The 15,414-nt window shown below is 44.4% G+C and overlaps 1 protein-coding gene across 1 annotated transcript; it reads right to left on the minus strand.

The window, feature by feature from the left end:
* On the minus strand, positions 2,087 to 15,362 carry PNO1 (partner of NOB1 homolog). The gene is made up of 7 exons (XM_003125074.4): positions 15,037 to 15,362; positions 14,668 to 14,817; positions 11,623 to 11,706; positions 11,364 to 11,424; positions 10,848 to 10,965; positions 3,488 to 3,558; positions 2,087 to 2,809 (listed from the first exon to the last, which is right to left on the minus strand). The coding sequence occupies exons 1-7, from the start codon at positions 15,241 to 15,243 to the stop codon at positions 2,742 to 2,744; spliced, it is 759 nt and encodes a 252-aa protein (XP_003125122.1). The 5' UTR covers positions 15,244 to 15,362; the 3' UTR covers positions 2,087 to 2,741.

Consider the following 15,414-nt stretch of genomic DNA (forward strand, 5'->3'; position numbering starts at 1 on the left):
TGGGTTAAGGAACTGGCATTGCCATGAACTGTGGTGTAGATCTGGAATGTGGCTTGGATCCCACATTGATGTGGCTGTGGTATAGGCTTGCAGCTGTAGCTCTGATTTGATCCTAGCCCAGGAACTTCCATATGCTGCAGGTTGGGCCCAAAAATAATCAAACAAAAAAATAACCCAAAAACCTGATGAAAAATGGGCAAGGCAGAGTTCCCATTGTGGCACAGCAGAAACGAATCAGACTAGTATCCATGAGGATGCGGGTTCAATCCCTTGCCTCGCCTAGTGGGTTAAGGATCTGGTATTGCTGTGAGCTGTGGTGTAGGTTGCCAACGAGGCTCAGATCTGGCATTGCTGTGGCTGTGGTGCAGACCAGCAGCTGTAGCTTCAATTTAACCACTTGGTCTGGGAGCTTCCATATGCCACTGCTGTGGCTACACAAAGGGCAGGGGGCAAAGGGGAGTTCCTCCTATGGTGCAGTGGGTTAAGACTCCAACTGCAGTGGTTTAGGTCCTTTCCAGGATGTGGGTTTGATCCCCAGCCCAGTGCAGTGGGTTAAAGGATCCAGTGTTGCCACAGCTGTGGTGCAGGTTGCAGCTACAAGCTTGGATTCAGTCCCTGACTAGGAACTTCCAATGCCACAGGTGTGGAAACAAGTCCATGAATGTTCAGTATTCCAAATGTTAGCAACTTCCAGAAAAATATGTTTTCTTATATTACTGATAGTTCTAATTATGTAAGAAATCCCATAGGATTACTTCACTTTATTACAGAAAACCCGTGTTGTCCCAAGCAAAATTATGCTCTTTGAAAATCAACACAAGGAGTTCCCATTGTGGCTCAGTGGGTTAAAAACCCAACTCATATCCATAAGGATGCTTGTTCAGTCCCTGGCCTTGCTCAGTGGGTTAAGAATCCAGCCTTGTTGCAAGCTGTGGCAGAGGTCATAGATACGGCTGGGATTTGGCATTGCCATGGCTGTGGTGTAGGCTGGCAGCTGTGCCTCCAATTCTACCCCTAGCCGGGGAACTTAAACATGCTTCAGGTGCAGCCATAAAAAGAAAAAAAGCAACACAAAACGTTTATGATTACCTAGCAATGGTTCATTCAGCCCATGTAGTTTGAAAACCTGATCCAAACTGGACCCATTCCTCTGAAAAGTATGCCCTAACATCACGATTTGAATACAACTTTATGGACAAAGCATGGGTACCTCCTGAAACCTGTGCAGACTCTAGAATAAGAAAGTCCCAACAGATTCCTCCTTTTCAGAAAGATAGGAGTAAAATGATTTGCTGTCATCTACACATACTCTCTCCATGCTCCTGTGCTGCCAAAGGATAAAAAATTACTGCTGGGACATTGCCAGCAGTTTCCCATTGGACTGCACTATAGTATTAAGTAACGTTTAATCCCAACACAACATACAGACTAGTTCTAGACAGTGGCATGTGTTACTATTATAAAGGAAAGAGCAGCTTTTCATACTTTTTCTAGTTCCTACATGTACTAATACTCCCATCATTAAAGTGTCAAAATCTTGCTCAGGACTTCCAGTTGTGACTCAGCAGTAACGAACCCAACTAGTATCCAGGAGGTTGCAGGTTTGATCCCTGGCCTCAATCAGTGAGTTAAGGATCTAACGTTGCTATGAGCTGTGGTGTAGGTTAAAGACGGGGCTTGGACACTGTGTTGCTGTGGCTATAGCACAGGCAAGCAGCTGCAGCTATGATTTACTCCTAGCCTTGGAACCTCCATATGCCATGGGTGTGGCCCTAAAAAGACAAAAAAAAAAAAAGAAAGAAAAAAAATTGCTCAAAGGCTGTAGAGACAAGGGAATGCAGTATCACAACCATAGTTGAATGAAATAAGTTCCCTTCATTTAAAAAATGTATAGTATGTATCAGATAACGTTTAGGCAGATACCTATTAATCAGTTACATTTATAGAATATAGGAGTTTTCTTAAGGATAAAAACATTCTTTGATCCTACTTCACCATTACTACTAAGAAGAAATATACCCAACACTGGCAAGGTCTGACTGCTTTCATTAACTACTTGTTTAAAAAATAAAACTCTTTGCACATCAACCTTGTAGTGTAGTCTTTAATTTTACAAACAGCAAAAACAGGTACAAAGATTAGAAGTTCACATAGTACATCCACACTGCTGCCTATGACTGATTCTAAAATATTTATACACCAGCCAGCATTAAGGATCACGTTTTGGAGAGATTTTCTGAGATAATCCGTTTTTGGTTTTTTTTTTTGGCTTTGAAGTTCCTGGGCCAGGGCTTGAATCCAAGCCACAGCTGTGGCAACGTGGGATCCTTAACCCACTGAGCGAGGGCAGGGATTGAACCCACACTGCCCAGAGACAACACTAGATACTTCACCTGCTGTGTCATAGCAGGAACTCCCAGGTAATTCTTTTAATTACACCTCACAGAGAAAAAGTATAAATGTATAACAAATTATAAGAAGTTATAAACTTATAAATAAAGTTAGAAACCGATACAGAACTGTTTTTTGAATGAGTTTCCATCCAAATGAGGATTATAAACTATGCAAATCTGCTACATGTGATTTAAAATAGAAGACATGATAAATTATACTTAATGTACAAGTATAATAATGGTATTCATGACTGAAAAGTTCTTCATGTGGTGTCTGGTGACCGCTGGTGGAGGGGAAAGCCTTTTTCTCTGGAGTCTAAATACAAGGTGAGACGCTCTGATGTGAAATCAGAATCGGTCTGCCGCTCTGCTAGCCACGGCGCGAATGTTGCCGTAAACCTTCGATGGAGGATTCCCTGCAGAAGGAAATACGAAAGCTTATCTACACGAACACAATCACATATTTAGCTGCCACATGGGAAATGGTCTGCAACTCTAAAAAGGACAGGGACATTTTCCACTGCATCTCCCTTACACCAGCCACAGAGCCATAGAGGAAACCACACACAGTCTCAAAAAAACAACAAAACAAAACAAAAAAACCACCCCATTTTAAATCCTGAGAGCCAAAGGCACCAAGCTGTCAAAACATATCAAAAAGCAGCTGGTCGGTCAGACCTGGGCCCTGGGGCAAACGCCACGTGCTTGCCCAGCAAGCTGCTCACAGCCTGTGGCTCTGACCGCAAGTGATTGTACTTGGTGGGTCCATTAAGATGACTGATGCTACCCTGAGAGCAGCTTCCTTCGGAACCTACAACAGCGCTGCCTGCTGTCCTGGAAGGCCTTTCCTGGACCCTTCGGCGGGCAGGCGAAGCAGCAGTGTTAAGCAGTATAACCCAACAGACCCTTTCTCTTGGACTCTCAGATGGAATCCAAGCAAAAACACCCCTTCTTTTTCTCTAGGTCCAACCACCAAGGGTTTTGACTTCCACCTTTAACATAATCCTGACCCTTAGGTGACTTGCAAATGTGATGTGAGTTGCTAAATAATCTTTTCTTTCAGAGAAAACCCTCAAGGACAAAACTGCTATTACCTAGGATAAGGTTGCAAATGGCAGTTCTCGCCATCTTGATGTTCTGGAAAGAACCAAGGATGTGAACTTTCCTGCAAGACAGAAAGTGAGACAAGTGAGCAAGAAAAACCATTATCTTTACTAAGTGCCGTAATCCAGAAACTCTGCAAACTCAGAGTAGATACAGGTTCCTAAATCAAGGTGGTGGTGGTTGTACAACTCTGTAAATACAATAAAAACCACTCTGAAAGGGGGGATTTTATGATAAATGGTGTCCCAATAAAAAATTGTAAGATATAATACATTAAAAAATAAAACCTAGATCTTTTTTGGTCTTTTTAGGGCCATACCCATGGCATATGGAGGTTCCCAGGCCAGGAGTCCAATCAGACCTGTAGCCACCAGCCTATACCACAGCCACAGCAACACGGGATCCGAGCTGCATCTGTGACCTATACCACCTATGGCAATGCCAGATCCTTAAGCCACTCAGCGAGGCCAGGGATCGAACCTGCAACTCATGGTTCCTAGTCAGATTCATTTCCACTGCACCACAGCAGGAACTCCAGGACTAAGATCTTTAAGATTCTTGGTGAGTAATGGCTCCCATCCAGGGAGTGCGCTCCATATACCAGGGCTTTACGTACATGTCCTCATGTAAGCCTCGCATGAGCTTTATTAGGCAGAAGCTATTCCCATTTTACAGATGAAAGTGGTTTGGAGAAATCCAAAAACCTGTCCAAGATGACTCACTGGCAGAGCGGGGCTTATTAAGTACCCAGATGCAGGTTAACAGTGCACTTACTTAAAACATACTTGGATTTCAACTGCAAAGTTTTTTATAGATTACATAAGTTATCAACATTTCTTCCTTATACACTGAGGAGCATCCAGATCCTTTTAATAGGCATCTTGCTGAATGGTTCAAATGAGACTAACACTAAAACATTCTGCATTTTTGAGCCCCTCTTCCAAAATAGCAGTAAACTTAGTCAAACTGACAGCGAAATCAGCAGTGGGAATATCGAGCTTCCCACCGTCTGCCACAGGCTCAGGCGTTTCTGAAATTGGGGGTAAAAGTGAGGCTAAAAACAAGATAGTTAGCTCAAGTCTGTTCGAGATGATCCCCAGATTCTCTTTCCTACTCTGTGCAACCAGGCAGCCACCCAACCACCCCTCTGTAATGCTGGTGACATGCCGGGGGTGGGGGCGCTGCTCACGGGAGAAGGTGAAGGACCTGGGGTCTGGACTAGGGGCACCAGGCAGGGCTGACGCAGGGGCGCCATGACCAAAATGGGGCTGACGTCAAGCAAACATCTGCATGCTGAGACTGCCAACTGCCATCTGTAACTGGGCCCCAGGAGTCTATCAGCAAAGAGACTGGACAATACTTCTTTGGGGAACCTGGCCTGCTCAGTGGGAAAGACTGATACCGACACCAGGGTTTCCCCAGAGAAAGAGCCTGGAATCATCCTACGTGAAGCCTGCAGTCTGCTGGCCGCCCATCCCTACCCCTGAACCTCCCCTAGCCCAGGGCTTCCAGTCTGTTCCGTATCACCCCGCTCTTACACATGATGCCCACACCAAGGAACCAGATCTGAAGAAAAGCATCTAATGCAAAAGAGTCCAAGCCACAACCAGCAAGGGGGAACATTGCATTACAGAAAGTGCAGGAGAAAAGAAGGAAAACAACAAAAACCAAACCAGTGAGATTAGAAAAGCAGTTCTGGGGAGTTCCCGTTGTGGGTCAGCAGTAACTAACCCAACTAGGATCCACGAGGACATGGGTTTGATCCCTGGCCTCGCTCAGTGGGTTAAGGATCCAGCGTTGCCGTGAGCTGTGGTGTAGATCACAGACGCGGCTCGGATCCCAAGTTGCTGTGGCTGTGGTGTAGGCTGGCAGTTGTAGCTCGGATTCCATCCCTAGCCTGGGAACTTCCAAATGCTGTGGGTGTGGCCCTAAAATAAATAAAGAAGTAAAAGAAAGGCAGTTTTCATGCACTGGTGAATCAAGGACCAGATATTAAAGAAACTGAAGAGAAAGATTAGAAGACAGGGTTACAGAAAGGCACTCTGAATGAAAGTGCTACCTTACATCTGGCTAGGACACAGGACCTCAGAACCAGGTCTCATGAAATGTCTTTCCTATGTTAAGCTAGCCCCTGGCCTACGCCACCAAGACAAGGAACACGCAGGACAAAGCATCCAAGAAGCGAGGGATTCAACATCAAAGGGGCAAAGGTGAAAGGAGAAGCCAGGATGACAGCTGTGTGCCAGGCAGAGGGTTGCAGCGCCTCTGGAACAGAGGGCTCCAGGAGAGACGTATAAAATGCCCGATACATCAGAATCCATAAAGTGGAGATGCAGACAATGTACAGCTTTCTATAGACTTGGGAAACCGAAACGTTAAGAAAGCACAGATCCGTAAGAATTATTTCTTCAAGTGACAGCAAAGTCACAGAGGACAGATAAAGTAGCCAGAGTGTACCATCTGGCTTAGCTATTAATGTCCTGAGCACTGATTTCATACTCAGGTAATACTGAGCACAGGGAGGATGGGGCGGGTTAAGCGTAGGGAGGCGGGGCTGGGGGCAGAGACAAGTGAAGAAGGGAAATCTTCACCTTTCACAGGAGAAAGTCAACAGTGAATCTGAAACAAACATTAAGCTGGTATATAAGCTATTTGGAAACATGGGCATAAATAATTTTTTAAAGTCAGCTGAAAAAGAGCTCAACTTGAAGAGTTGAAATTTCCCCCCTCAGAAGAGGGGGAGATGGACGTAGACAGCAGGAATTTTTGGCTTTTTAGAATATGTGCTGGAGAGGGTTTGGAGAAAGCGGAACCCTCCCATACTGCAGGTGGGAATGTAAATTGGTACATCCACTATGGAAAACAGTATGGAGGTACCTCAGAAAACTAAATACAGAATTACCATATGACCCAACAATCCCACTCTTGGGCATATATCCAGACAAAACTTTCCTTGAAAATTTTCCCACATGCTCATTGCAGTACTATTCACAATAGCCAAGACATGGAAACAACCTAAATGTCCATCAACAGATGAATGGATTAAGATGTGGTATATATACACAATGGAATACTACTCAGCCATTAAAAAGAACAAAATAATGCTATTTGCTGCAATATGGATGCAACTAGAGACTCTTATACCAAGTGAAGTAAGTCAGGAGAAAGACAAATACCATATGATACCACTTATATCTGGAATCTAATATACAGCACAAATGAACCTTTCCACAGAAAAGAAACTCATAGACTTGGAGAACAGACTGGTGGTTGTCAAGGGGGAGGGGAAGGGAGTGGGATGGGGCTGGGAGTTTAGGGTTAATGGATGCAAACTATTGTATTTGGAGAGGATAAGAAATGACATCCTGCTGTAGAGCACAGGGAACTATATCTAGTCACTTGTGATGGACTGTGATGGGGGAAAATGTGAGAAAAAGAATATATATATGTGTGACTGAGTCACTTTGCTGCACAGTAGAAATTGACAGAATACTGTAAATCAACTATAATGGAAAAAATAAAAATCTTTAAAAAATAAAATACGTGTATGTCAACTTTGATACAAACAAAATTCTTTAAAATAAAGATGAGGAAATAGAGGCAGCAAGAACACATAGCATGAGTAGTTTCGCCACTAAAACAACCAAAGCAGTGGGGCAGGAGCTGGAATGGAATGAAGCTCTCAGGACATGTGGGCAGCATTACTTCCTATCCAAATGTATCTGGAACAACTGGTTTTCAGTTTTATATCTTGTTCACATCATACTGCATTTTTCCAGGTTATTAGCAATCATCAAAAACAACATTCAAGGAGTTCCCATCGTGGCGCAGCAGAAACGAATCCAACTAGGAACCATGAGGTTCGGGTTCGATCCCTGGCCTCACTCAGTGGGTTAAGGATCTGGTATTGCCGTGAGCTGTGGTGTAAGTCACAGACGCGGCTTGGATCCCTTGCTGCTGTGGCTCTGGTGTAGGACGGCGGCTACAGCTACGATTAGACCCCTAGCCTGGAAACCCCCATATACCTCAGATGTGGCCCTAAAAAGACCAAAAACAAACAAACAAAAAAAACTCCCCAAAATTTAAGGGATGCATAATAGTCTGTCGTATGGCTACATCATAATTAACATAAACTGTTGAACATGAAGATTTCCAATTACCTTATTTATAGCAAAAACTACAAGATAGTACATTTCTTTGCCAGCCCTTGGCAATGGAAAAAACCTACTGCTAACACCCAACAAAATGGACAAAGCTAAAACTTCGCACTACTTAAAAGAAGCCATACAGCAAAGACTACATACTGTGTATGTGGAATCTAAAATATAGCACAAATGAACATATCTACGAAACAAAAACAGACTCACATAGAGAGCAGTCTTGTGGTTGCCAAGGGGGACGGCAAGGGAGTGGGATGGACTGGGAGATGCAAACTATTCCCTTTAGAATGGATAAGCAATGAGGTCCTACTGTAGAGCACAGGGCACTATACCTAGTCTCTTGGGAGAGACCATGATGGAAGATAATATAAGAAAGGGAAGGGGTACATACATATGTATGTATGACTGGGTCACTCTGCAGTACAGTAGAGATTGGCACAACATTGTAAAACAATTATAGTTTAATAAAAAATATTTTTTTTCTTTTTTTGCTTTTTAGGGCCACACGTGTGGTATATGGAAGTTCCCAGGGAAGGGGTCAAATCGGAGCTATAGCCACTGGTCTACACCACAGCTACAGCAATGCAGGATCTGAGCTGTGTCTGTTTCCTACACCACAGCTCACAGCAACACTGGATCCATAACCCACTGATCAAGGCCAGGGATCAAACCCGCATCCTCATGGATATCAGTCAGATTCATTACTGCTGAGTCACAACAGGAAAGCCCCCCTCCCCCCGCCAAAAAAAAGAAAAAGGCTGTATCTGTGTATTACCACTTATATGAATTTCTAAAAAAGGTAAAACCATAGTGACAGCAAGGAAATGAGCCAATTGCCTAGGAATGGGGAGGGGCTGAGTGTGTGGTGGGATCACATGCCAACAGAGTATCTGCCAATAACTCCTTGAACTGTATACTTAAAATGGGTGAATTTTATTGTTTGCAAATCATACTGCAACAAAGCGGTTTAAGAAATTAGTTCAATTAATAAGTTAAGCTTTAGAAATATACTTATAAATTTAAAATTATAAACTTAATGATAAAAATTAACCATAATTTGACTAGCACATCAGTTACATTTCAAAATGTCCAGATTAACAGAAGCTTTTAGGGCTATGTATATTTTATTTTATTGTCTTTTTGTCTTTTCTAGGGCCACACCCGCAGCATATGCAGGTTCCCAGGCTAGGGGTCTATTCGAAGCTGTAGCCGCCAGCCTATGCCGGAACCACAGCAACGCAGGATTGGAGCCGCTGGATCGGAGCCATGTCTGCGACCTACACCACAGCTGGTGGCAACGCCGGATCCTTAACCCACTGAGCAAGGCCAGGGATCGAACCCGAAACCTCATGGTTCCTAGTCGGATTCGTTAACCACTGAGCCATGACGGGAACTCCAATATATGTATTTTAAAAGTGATACACATTTCACATTTTTTTGGCCACACCCATGGCAAAAGGAAGTTCCTGGGCCAGGGACCGAATCCAAGCTACAGGTGCAGATCCTTAACCCACTGACCAGGGCTGCAGACTGACCCTGCTCCTCAGCAGTGACACACGCCACTGCAGAGACAACTTGTTGTGCCACAGGTGTCAAAAATGTTGACATTTCTAGTTCAAAAAGAACTTTTCCCATGGCTCCACAGCCTCAACTCCAGGCTCAAGTCACAAAGGTCAAAATTATAAAAGGTAAACAGGGCACTGATAGTTGTGGTATGAATAGTTTTCTACTTGAAGTACAAAAAAGACTCTAAAATTCAGACGCTAAATAATGGTGAGCCCCGCAGTTTAGAGCTAAGATGAGATGATTTTAAATGAACTTATTTCTGGATTTAGTAGCAGGCAGATCCCTCCCCTCTCCGTCAACTGCTGTTTCCCAACCTGACGGTGCTGTATAATCTCTGGGCCATCTGCCCGTCATCCCGAGCTGGCAGCGGCACGGCTTCAACCTCGGGCAGAGAAGGGTAATCCCAGCTTGACTTCCTGCACCCTTATTTTAAGCCCTATCATCTATGTTCCCACAGAGCTGCTCTCGAGTTTTTCACCCAATGTGCAACACACCCACCTTGCTTTTAGGAAAGGCTTTCACGTGTGTGTGTACATACATATGTGTTTTTTTTTTTAAAGGAAAGCCCCACAATGGCATTTAACACATCTACTCTGCAAGTCTCCTGAGTTGCTATTTACCTGTCTTGTAATTCTTTTTTTTGGTGGGGGGTGGGTCTTGCCCGCAGCATGCAGAAGCTCCCGGGCCAGGGATGGAACCACCCGCCACAGCAATGACTTGAGGCACAGCAGTGACAAGGCTGGATCCTTAACTGCTGCTGGGTCACCAGAAAGCTCCTCATGTAATTTCTTTCTTTTTTTTTTGCCATTTCTTGGGCCGCTCCCGCGGCACATGGAGGTTCCCAGGCTAGGGGTCTAATCGGAGCTGTAGCCGCTGGCCTACACGAGCCACAGCAATGTGGGATCTGAGCCGAGTCTCTGACCTACACCACAGCCACAGCAATGCCAGATCCAAGCCATGTCTGCAACCTACACCGAAGCTCATGGCAACGCCAGATCCTTAACCCACTGAGCAAGGTCAGAGATCGAACCCAGAACCTCATGGTTCCTAGTTGGATTCGTTAACCACTGCGCCACAATGGGAACTCCATCCTCATGTAATTTCTTTCTTTTTTTTTTTTTGTCTTTTTGCTATTTCTTGGGCCACTCCTGCGGCATATGGAGGTTCCCAGGCTAGGGGTCTAATCGGAGCTATAGCCACCGGCCTACGCCAGAGCCACAGCAACGCGGGATCCGAGCCGTGTCTGCAACCTACACCACAGCTCACGGCAACACCGGATCATTAACCCACTGAGCAAGGGCAGGGACCGAACCCGCAACCTCATGGTTCCTAGTCAGATTCGTTAACCACTGTGTCACGACGGGAACTCCCTCATGTAATTTCTTTTAAGAGTGATTCTAAACATTTCCTTCATTACTAATTGAGAACAAAACCTATAACTTTGAAGATTTTTCTCAACTAAGTTAATCTGTTCTCGAAGCAGGTTAACTATTCATCCCAAACCAAATCCTGACGAAGGTTGAGTGGCAACATTATGCATGAAATACAAACTATCACTTTTTTGAAGCCAGCAAAAGATCAAATATAAATTATGACAATAATTTTCTCAAGGTCACATACTTACACATCAGCCAAAACTATCCGCGTCCGGGTCACGTTCTCAATGGTGAATTTGGTTTTTCCTCCTTTGCCAGCAATTCTGCCTATTGCCCTCGACAGGTGGTCTCCTTTCAAGGGCTTAACTAAATGAGAAAAGCAAGACTTCAGGAGGAAAGCCATTCCAGCAACACCCAATTCCACATGAAGTTTAATTTAATCACTAACCAAATTTCCCTACTAAAAGACACAAAACACACTTTTTTTTTTTTTTTTTTTTTTGGCTATACCCGTAATATGTGGAAGTTCCCGGGCCAGGAAATGAGCCTGTGCCACAGCGGTGACCTGAGCCACTGAGGTGACAATGTCAGATCCTCAACCTGTTGTGCCACAAGGGAACTTCCAAAACACACATTTTTCAAAAAGTTGCAAATAATACAGCTCAACTGATGTTATGGGAAAGCTGAGAATCACACACGGTACAGAGTGGGCAACACAAAAGTTCCGCACAGTAAGACATACGGAGAGACCGCCATACACTCACCATCTGTAATTTCAAAAGTTTCTAGGAAGAGGTCATCCAACCTCACAAGGGCAAGTGCGTCCTACAATACAGAAATGAACACTGTGAAGCCCTTCCATTCAGGCACCTGCCAATGAGTGAGTGTTAAGCTCTCAGAAACTGTACAACTAGAAAATTCACATAAAAAAAGACCAAAAAAAAAAAAGCCCCAAATACATTGAAAAATTCATATGGAGTATTTTTTTCAAGCCCCCATTTCAGAAGTCACAAAATCACGCACCTCCACCTGAAATCCAAGAATAAAGGCTTTCACAAAATCAGCTGCTTTTGTCAGAGCGCTAACATCCTTAGTTTCTTTACAAGTCTGTTAAAAAAGAAAAGGTGGGGTGGGGGCACAAATTATAGCTAAGAATGAAAATGATAATATTCTAACAAACTACTAGGACTGACCTTTTTCATTATTAAAATTTCCTCCACCCCCCCCCCCAATAGATTCTCTATGACCCAGTTTTTGGTGAGGTAAGTACCATGGTTAATTTTCACAATAAAGCTTTGCTTGCTCCAGAGCTGGGCAGTGTCCCCAGGGACTGTCAAATGACCAACTGCACAACTCCATGGCTGGCCTGACTCTGGAGTTACCAGAAAGATCCCCCAGGCACAGCCCAACCCCATTCTGAGGGACCTCTGTCCTTGGCCCATCCACACCCAAGACAGTCCTCTTCTCTTCTTTGACGCTGTCTCCCTGGGATCCTGATTTCATCTCCTGACTTCAATCATCATTCATGTGCTGATGTTTCCCAAAACAACTCTAGGAGTGGGGTAAGCAGGGATCCTGCCCTACCAGGAGTTTACCTGAAAAATCACAGAACTAGACACTATTCACTAAAATGCCCACTCCTGTAAAGACGTGCACTACAAAGGTGCTTGACACCCTATAGCTCTCATCTTCATATCAACTTACATATTAAGTGAGATCGGTAATTTCTCATCTGAGGAAACTGAAGTGCCAAAAAGTGACAAAGTAAGATTTGAACACAGATCTGATTCGAAAACCATCATTCCTACTTTCCCACACAGACTCATAACTAGTTGAGGAGACCACCTATTTGACAAATCTGAAACCACACAGGGTTGTGTAATGGCGCAGTTAAAAACTAGACCCCAGTCCCAATTCTATGTGTGACCTCAGGCAAGCCCCAGGAATGCTTGAGGTCTTAAGTCTTCTCTTCTGTAAAATTAGGAGGCTGGAACGGAAGACCCTGAGTGGTCCCTACTCAAGGCATTGAGGACTTTGGCCAGACGCTCCTTGGCCAGTTTCCTCACAGCCGTAGATGGGATACATCATCTAGCTCAGAGGGCTGTCCTCTAGACCAAAATGATGAAGCGCCACCAAGGGTCTGGCATAGAGCAGTATCAGCAAATGTTAGTGGAACGCAAACGATGGTGCTGCAACACATACGATGATTAAGCACACATTTAGGCCCTGAAGACAGGGCTGAAAAACTGGCAGACTGTAAAGGAGAAAACTTGAGTTAGACTCTTAGAGATGACAAAAATGAGGTAGGAAGAAAAAGGGAGAAGGGAGGAAAGGGCCTTTTTCAGAGAGCCAATCCGTCCGGTAAATTTGGACATAAAAATGTTCAGGGAGATGGTGGGAGAACTTGGGAGTGGGACTCCTACTTTGAAGTCAAATTCAGTCAAAAACTTAACTTTTATCTTTCAGTGATATTAAAGATAACAGGATATCAAGGAATTCCTATTGTGGTGCAGTGGTAATGAATTCACCTAGGATCCATGAGGATTCGGATTTCATCCCTGGCTTTGCTCAGTGGGTTGGGTATCTGGCGTTGCCGTGAGCTGTGGTATAGGTTGCAGATGTGGCTTGGATCCTAAGTTGCTGTGGCTGTGGTGTAGGCCGGCAGCTACCGCTCCGATTTGACCCCTAGCTTGGGAACTTCCACATGCTGCAAGTGCAGTCCTAGAAAGACTCCCACCCTTCCCCCCAAAAAAACAACAAAAAGATACCAAGATATCATTAAAAACAGTGTGTGGTCTGGGAAAATTCATCTGGCTCTGGCAGAAAGGATGGAGTGGGGAAAGCAGTTTAAAGCAATGAAGGAAAGGAAATTCATAAGCAAACAAGAATTTTGGCAAAAAACCCATAAAACCTGAATGAAAGTGGCAATGGGAACAAGAGGAATTCCTCTGTCAAGTTTTGACTTTTATACTTTACCAACTATTTAAAACAGGGCCTCTCTGCTTTATTATTCTAGTCCCTCAACAGAAATGAGTCTTAAGATGAATCCTTAAAAAGACAAATAATTTTGGTCATTGATTTTTTTTTTCTGCTTTTTTTTTTAGGGCCGCACCCTCGGCATATGGAGGTTCCCAGGCTAGGGGTCAAATCAGAACTACAGCTGCCGGCCCACACCACAGCCACAGCAATGCAGAATCCAAGCCACGTCTTCGACCTACACCACGGCTCACGGCAATGCCAGATCCTTAACCCACTGAGTGAGGCCAGGGATTGAACCTGCAAACTCATGGTTCCTAGTAGGATTCTTTTCCACTGTACCATGATGGGAATTCCTAGGTCACTGATTCTGAAACAAAATTGGCACTCAGAAAAAACAAAATAAAACAAAATGAAACCCTACTGCCTAACTCCTAGCCTGACATCATGGAAGGAAGGAATGAATGAATAAATACACGTATGTATAACTTAAATTTATCATCGGTACTTTTTTTTTTTCAAAAAATACCACTAAAATATGATACTATAGCAAGTACTTTCATTGATTACTTACATACTTCTGTTTATGACAAGCTCTTTATTAAGCCTTTTCTTAATCAACACAGATTATTAAAAATATGCAGACCTGGACTAGTATCCACAAGGATGTAGGTGCAATCCCTGGCATTGCTCAGGGGATTAAGGATCTGGTGTTGCCGTGAACTGTGGTGCAGGTCGCAGGACTACCTTGGATCTGGCATTGGTGTGGCTGTGGTGTAGGCTGGCAGCTACAGCTCCAATTCGACCCCTTGCCTGAGAACTTCCAAATGCCAAGGTGCAGCCCTTCAAAAAAAAAAGAGACATAGCTACTATTTTGGTATGATCTCAGGCCCAACTCATGAATTGGACTAATATCTGCGCTGAGTGTAGATTTTGAAAGCATTTGAGAGGTTCAAATACTAAAATATTAGAAAATTGGGAAAAAATCATTTAACAAAATAAGCCCCTCTAAGGAAAGTCGGTTCATGCCTTTTCATACCCACAGGTGAGAGAAACCGCAGTATATTTAAAAATGGTTAACATTCTCCTTACCCTGATTTCTACATTCCTCGATTTCAAGTTAAAGCGTATCTGAAGTCCCAAATGCTCCACAATAGGAGTAAATATCTTCATCCAATTCTCTTTTAACGGCGTGTACCTGTTAGCAGGAACTGGAATTTTCCTAGTTTCTTCTTTCCCACTCTACAATAAAAGAAAACACAACTCAGGAGTCGTCGGATGGGCGGAGTTGTAAACTGACAGCTGATCCACAAAGAGCATCCTTCAACTGAACGAATTAAACATCAGGAGAGTCCTTCTCTAAAACCTTCACGCCATAAAAAGCTTCTACATCACCCTAAAGCCACAGGGTCCCCAGGCCTCTGCTTTGCCCCGTTCCTGTTCGTGAGTGCCCGCCAGTACCAAGAACCCGTCCCCGGAGAGGGGAGGGAAGATGGGCCTCTTCGCCGGCCGAGCCTCTTCCGTGTCCATGTGGCTCGCGCCCCCTCCTTCCTCCGTCGCAGACAGCTGCTCAGCCTGCCGTTTCTTCGCCCTTCGGCTACCCTTGCGGGTGACCTGGGTGAAGCCGTCCTCGGCTAAGGGGCTCTGAGCCTCCATCTGGGTTTCCATCCTCAGGACTCTCCAGCCCCAGCGGGAGCTTCCGGCTTGAACACGTGCGGGGCTGTACCGCGCAGATGCGTCTCGCAGGACCCCAGTCTCCACCAACCAGCCCCAGGGCTCCGCCCTCTTTCCTAAGACGTCCACGCAAGGGACCTGAAGCAAGATTTTGTGTGTGTTTAT

The sequence above is a fragment of the Sus scrofa genome, chromosome 3, assembly GCF_000003025.6.
Source record: "Sus scrofa isolate TJ Tabasco breed Duroc chromosome 3, Sscrofa11.1, whole genome shotgun sequence".
NCBI classification, from domain to species: Eukaryota; Metazoa; Chordata; class Mammalia; order Artiodactyla; family Suidae; genus Sus; species Sus scrofa.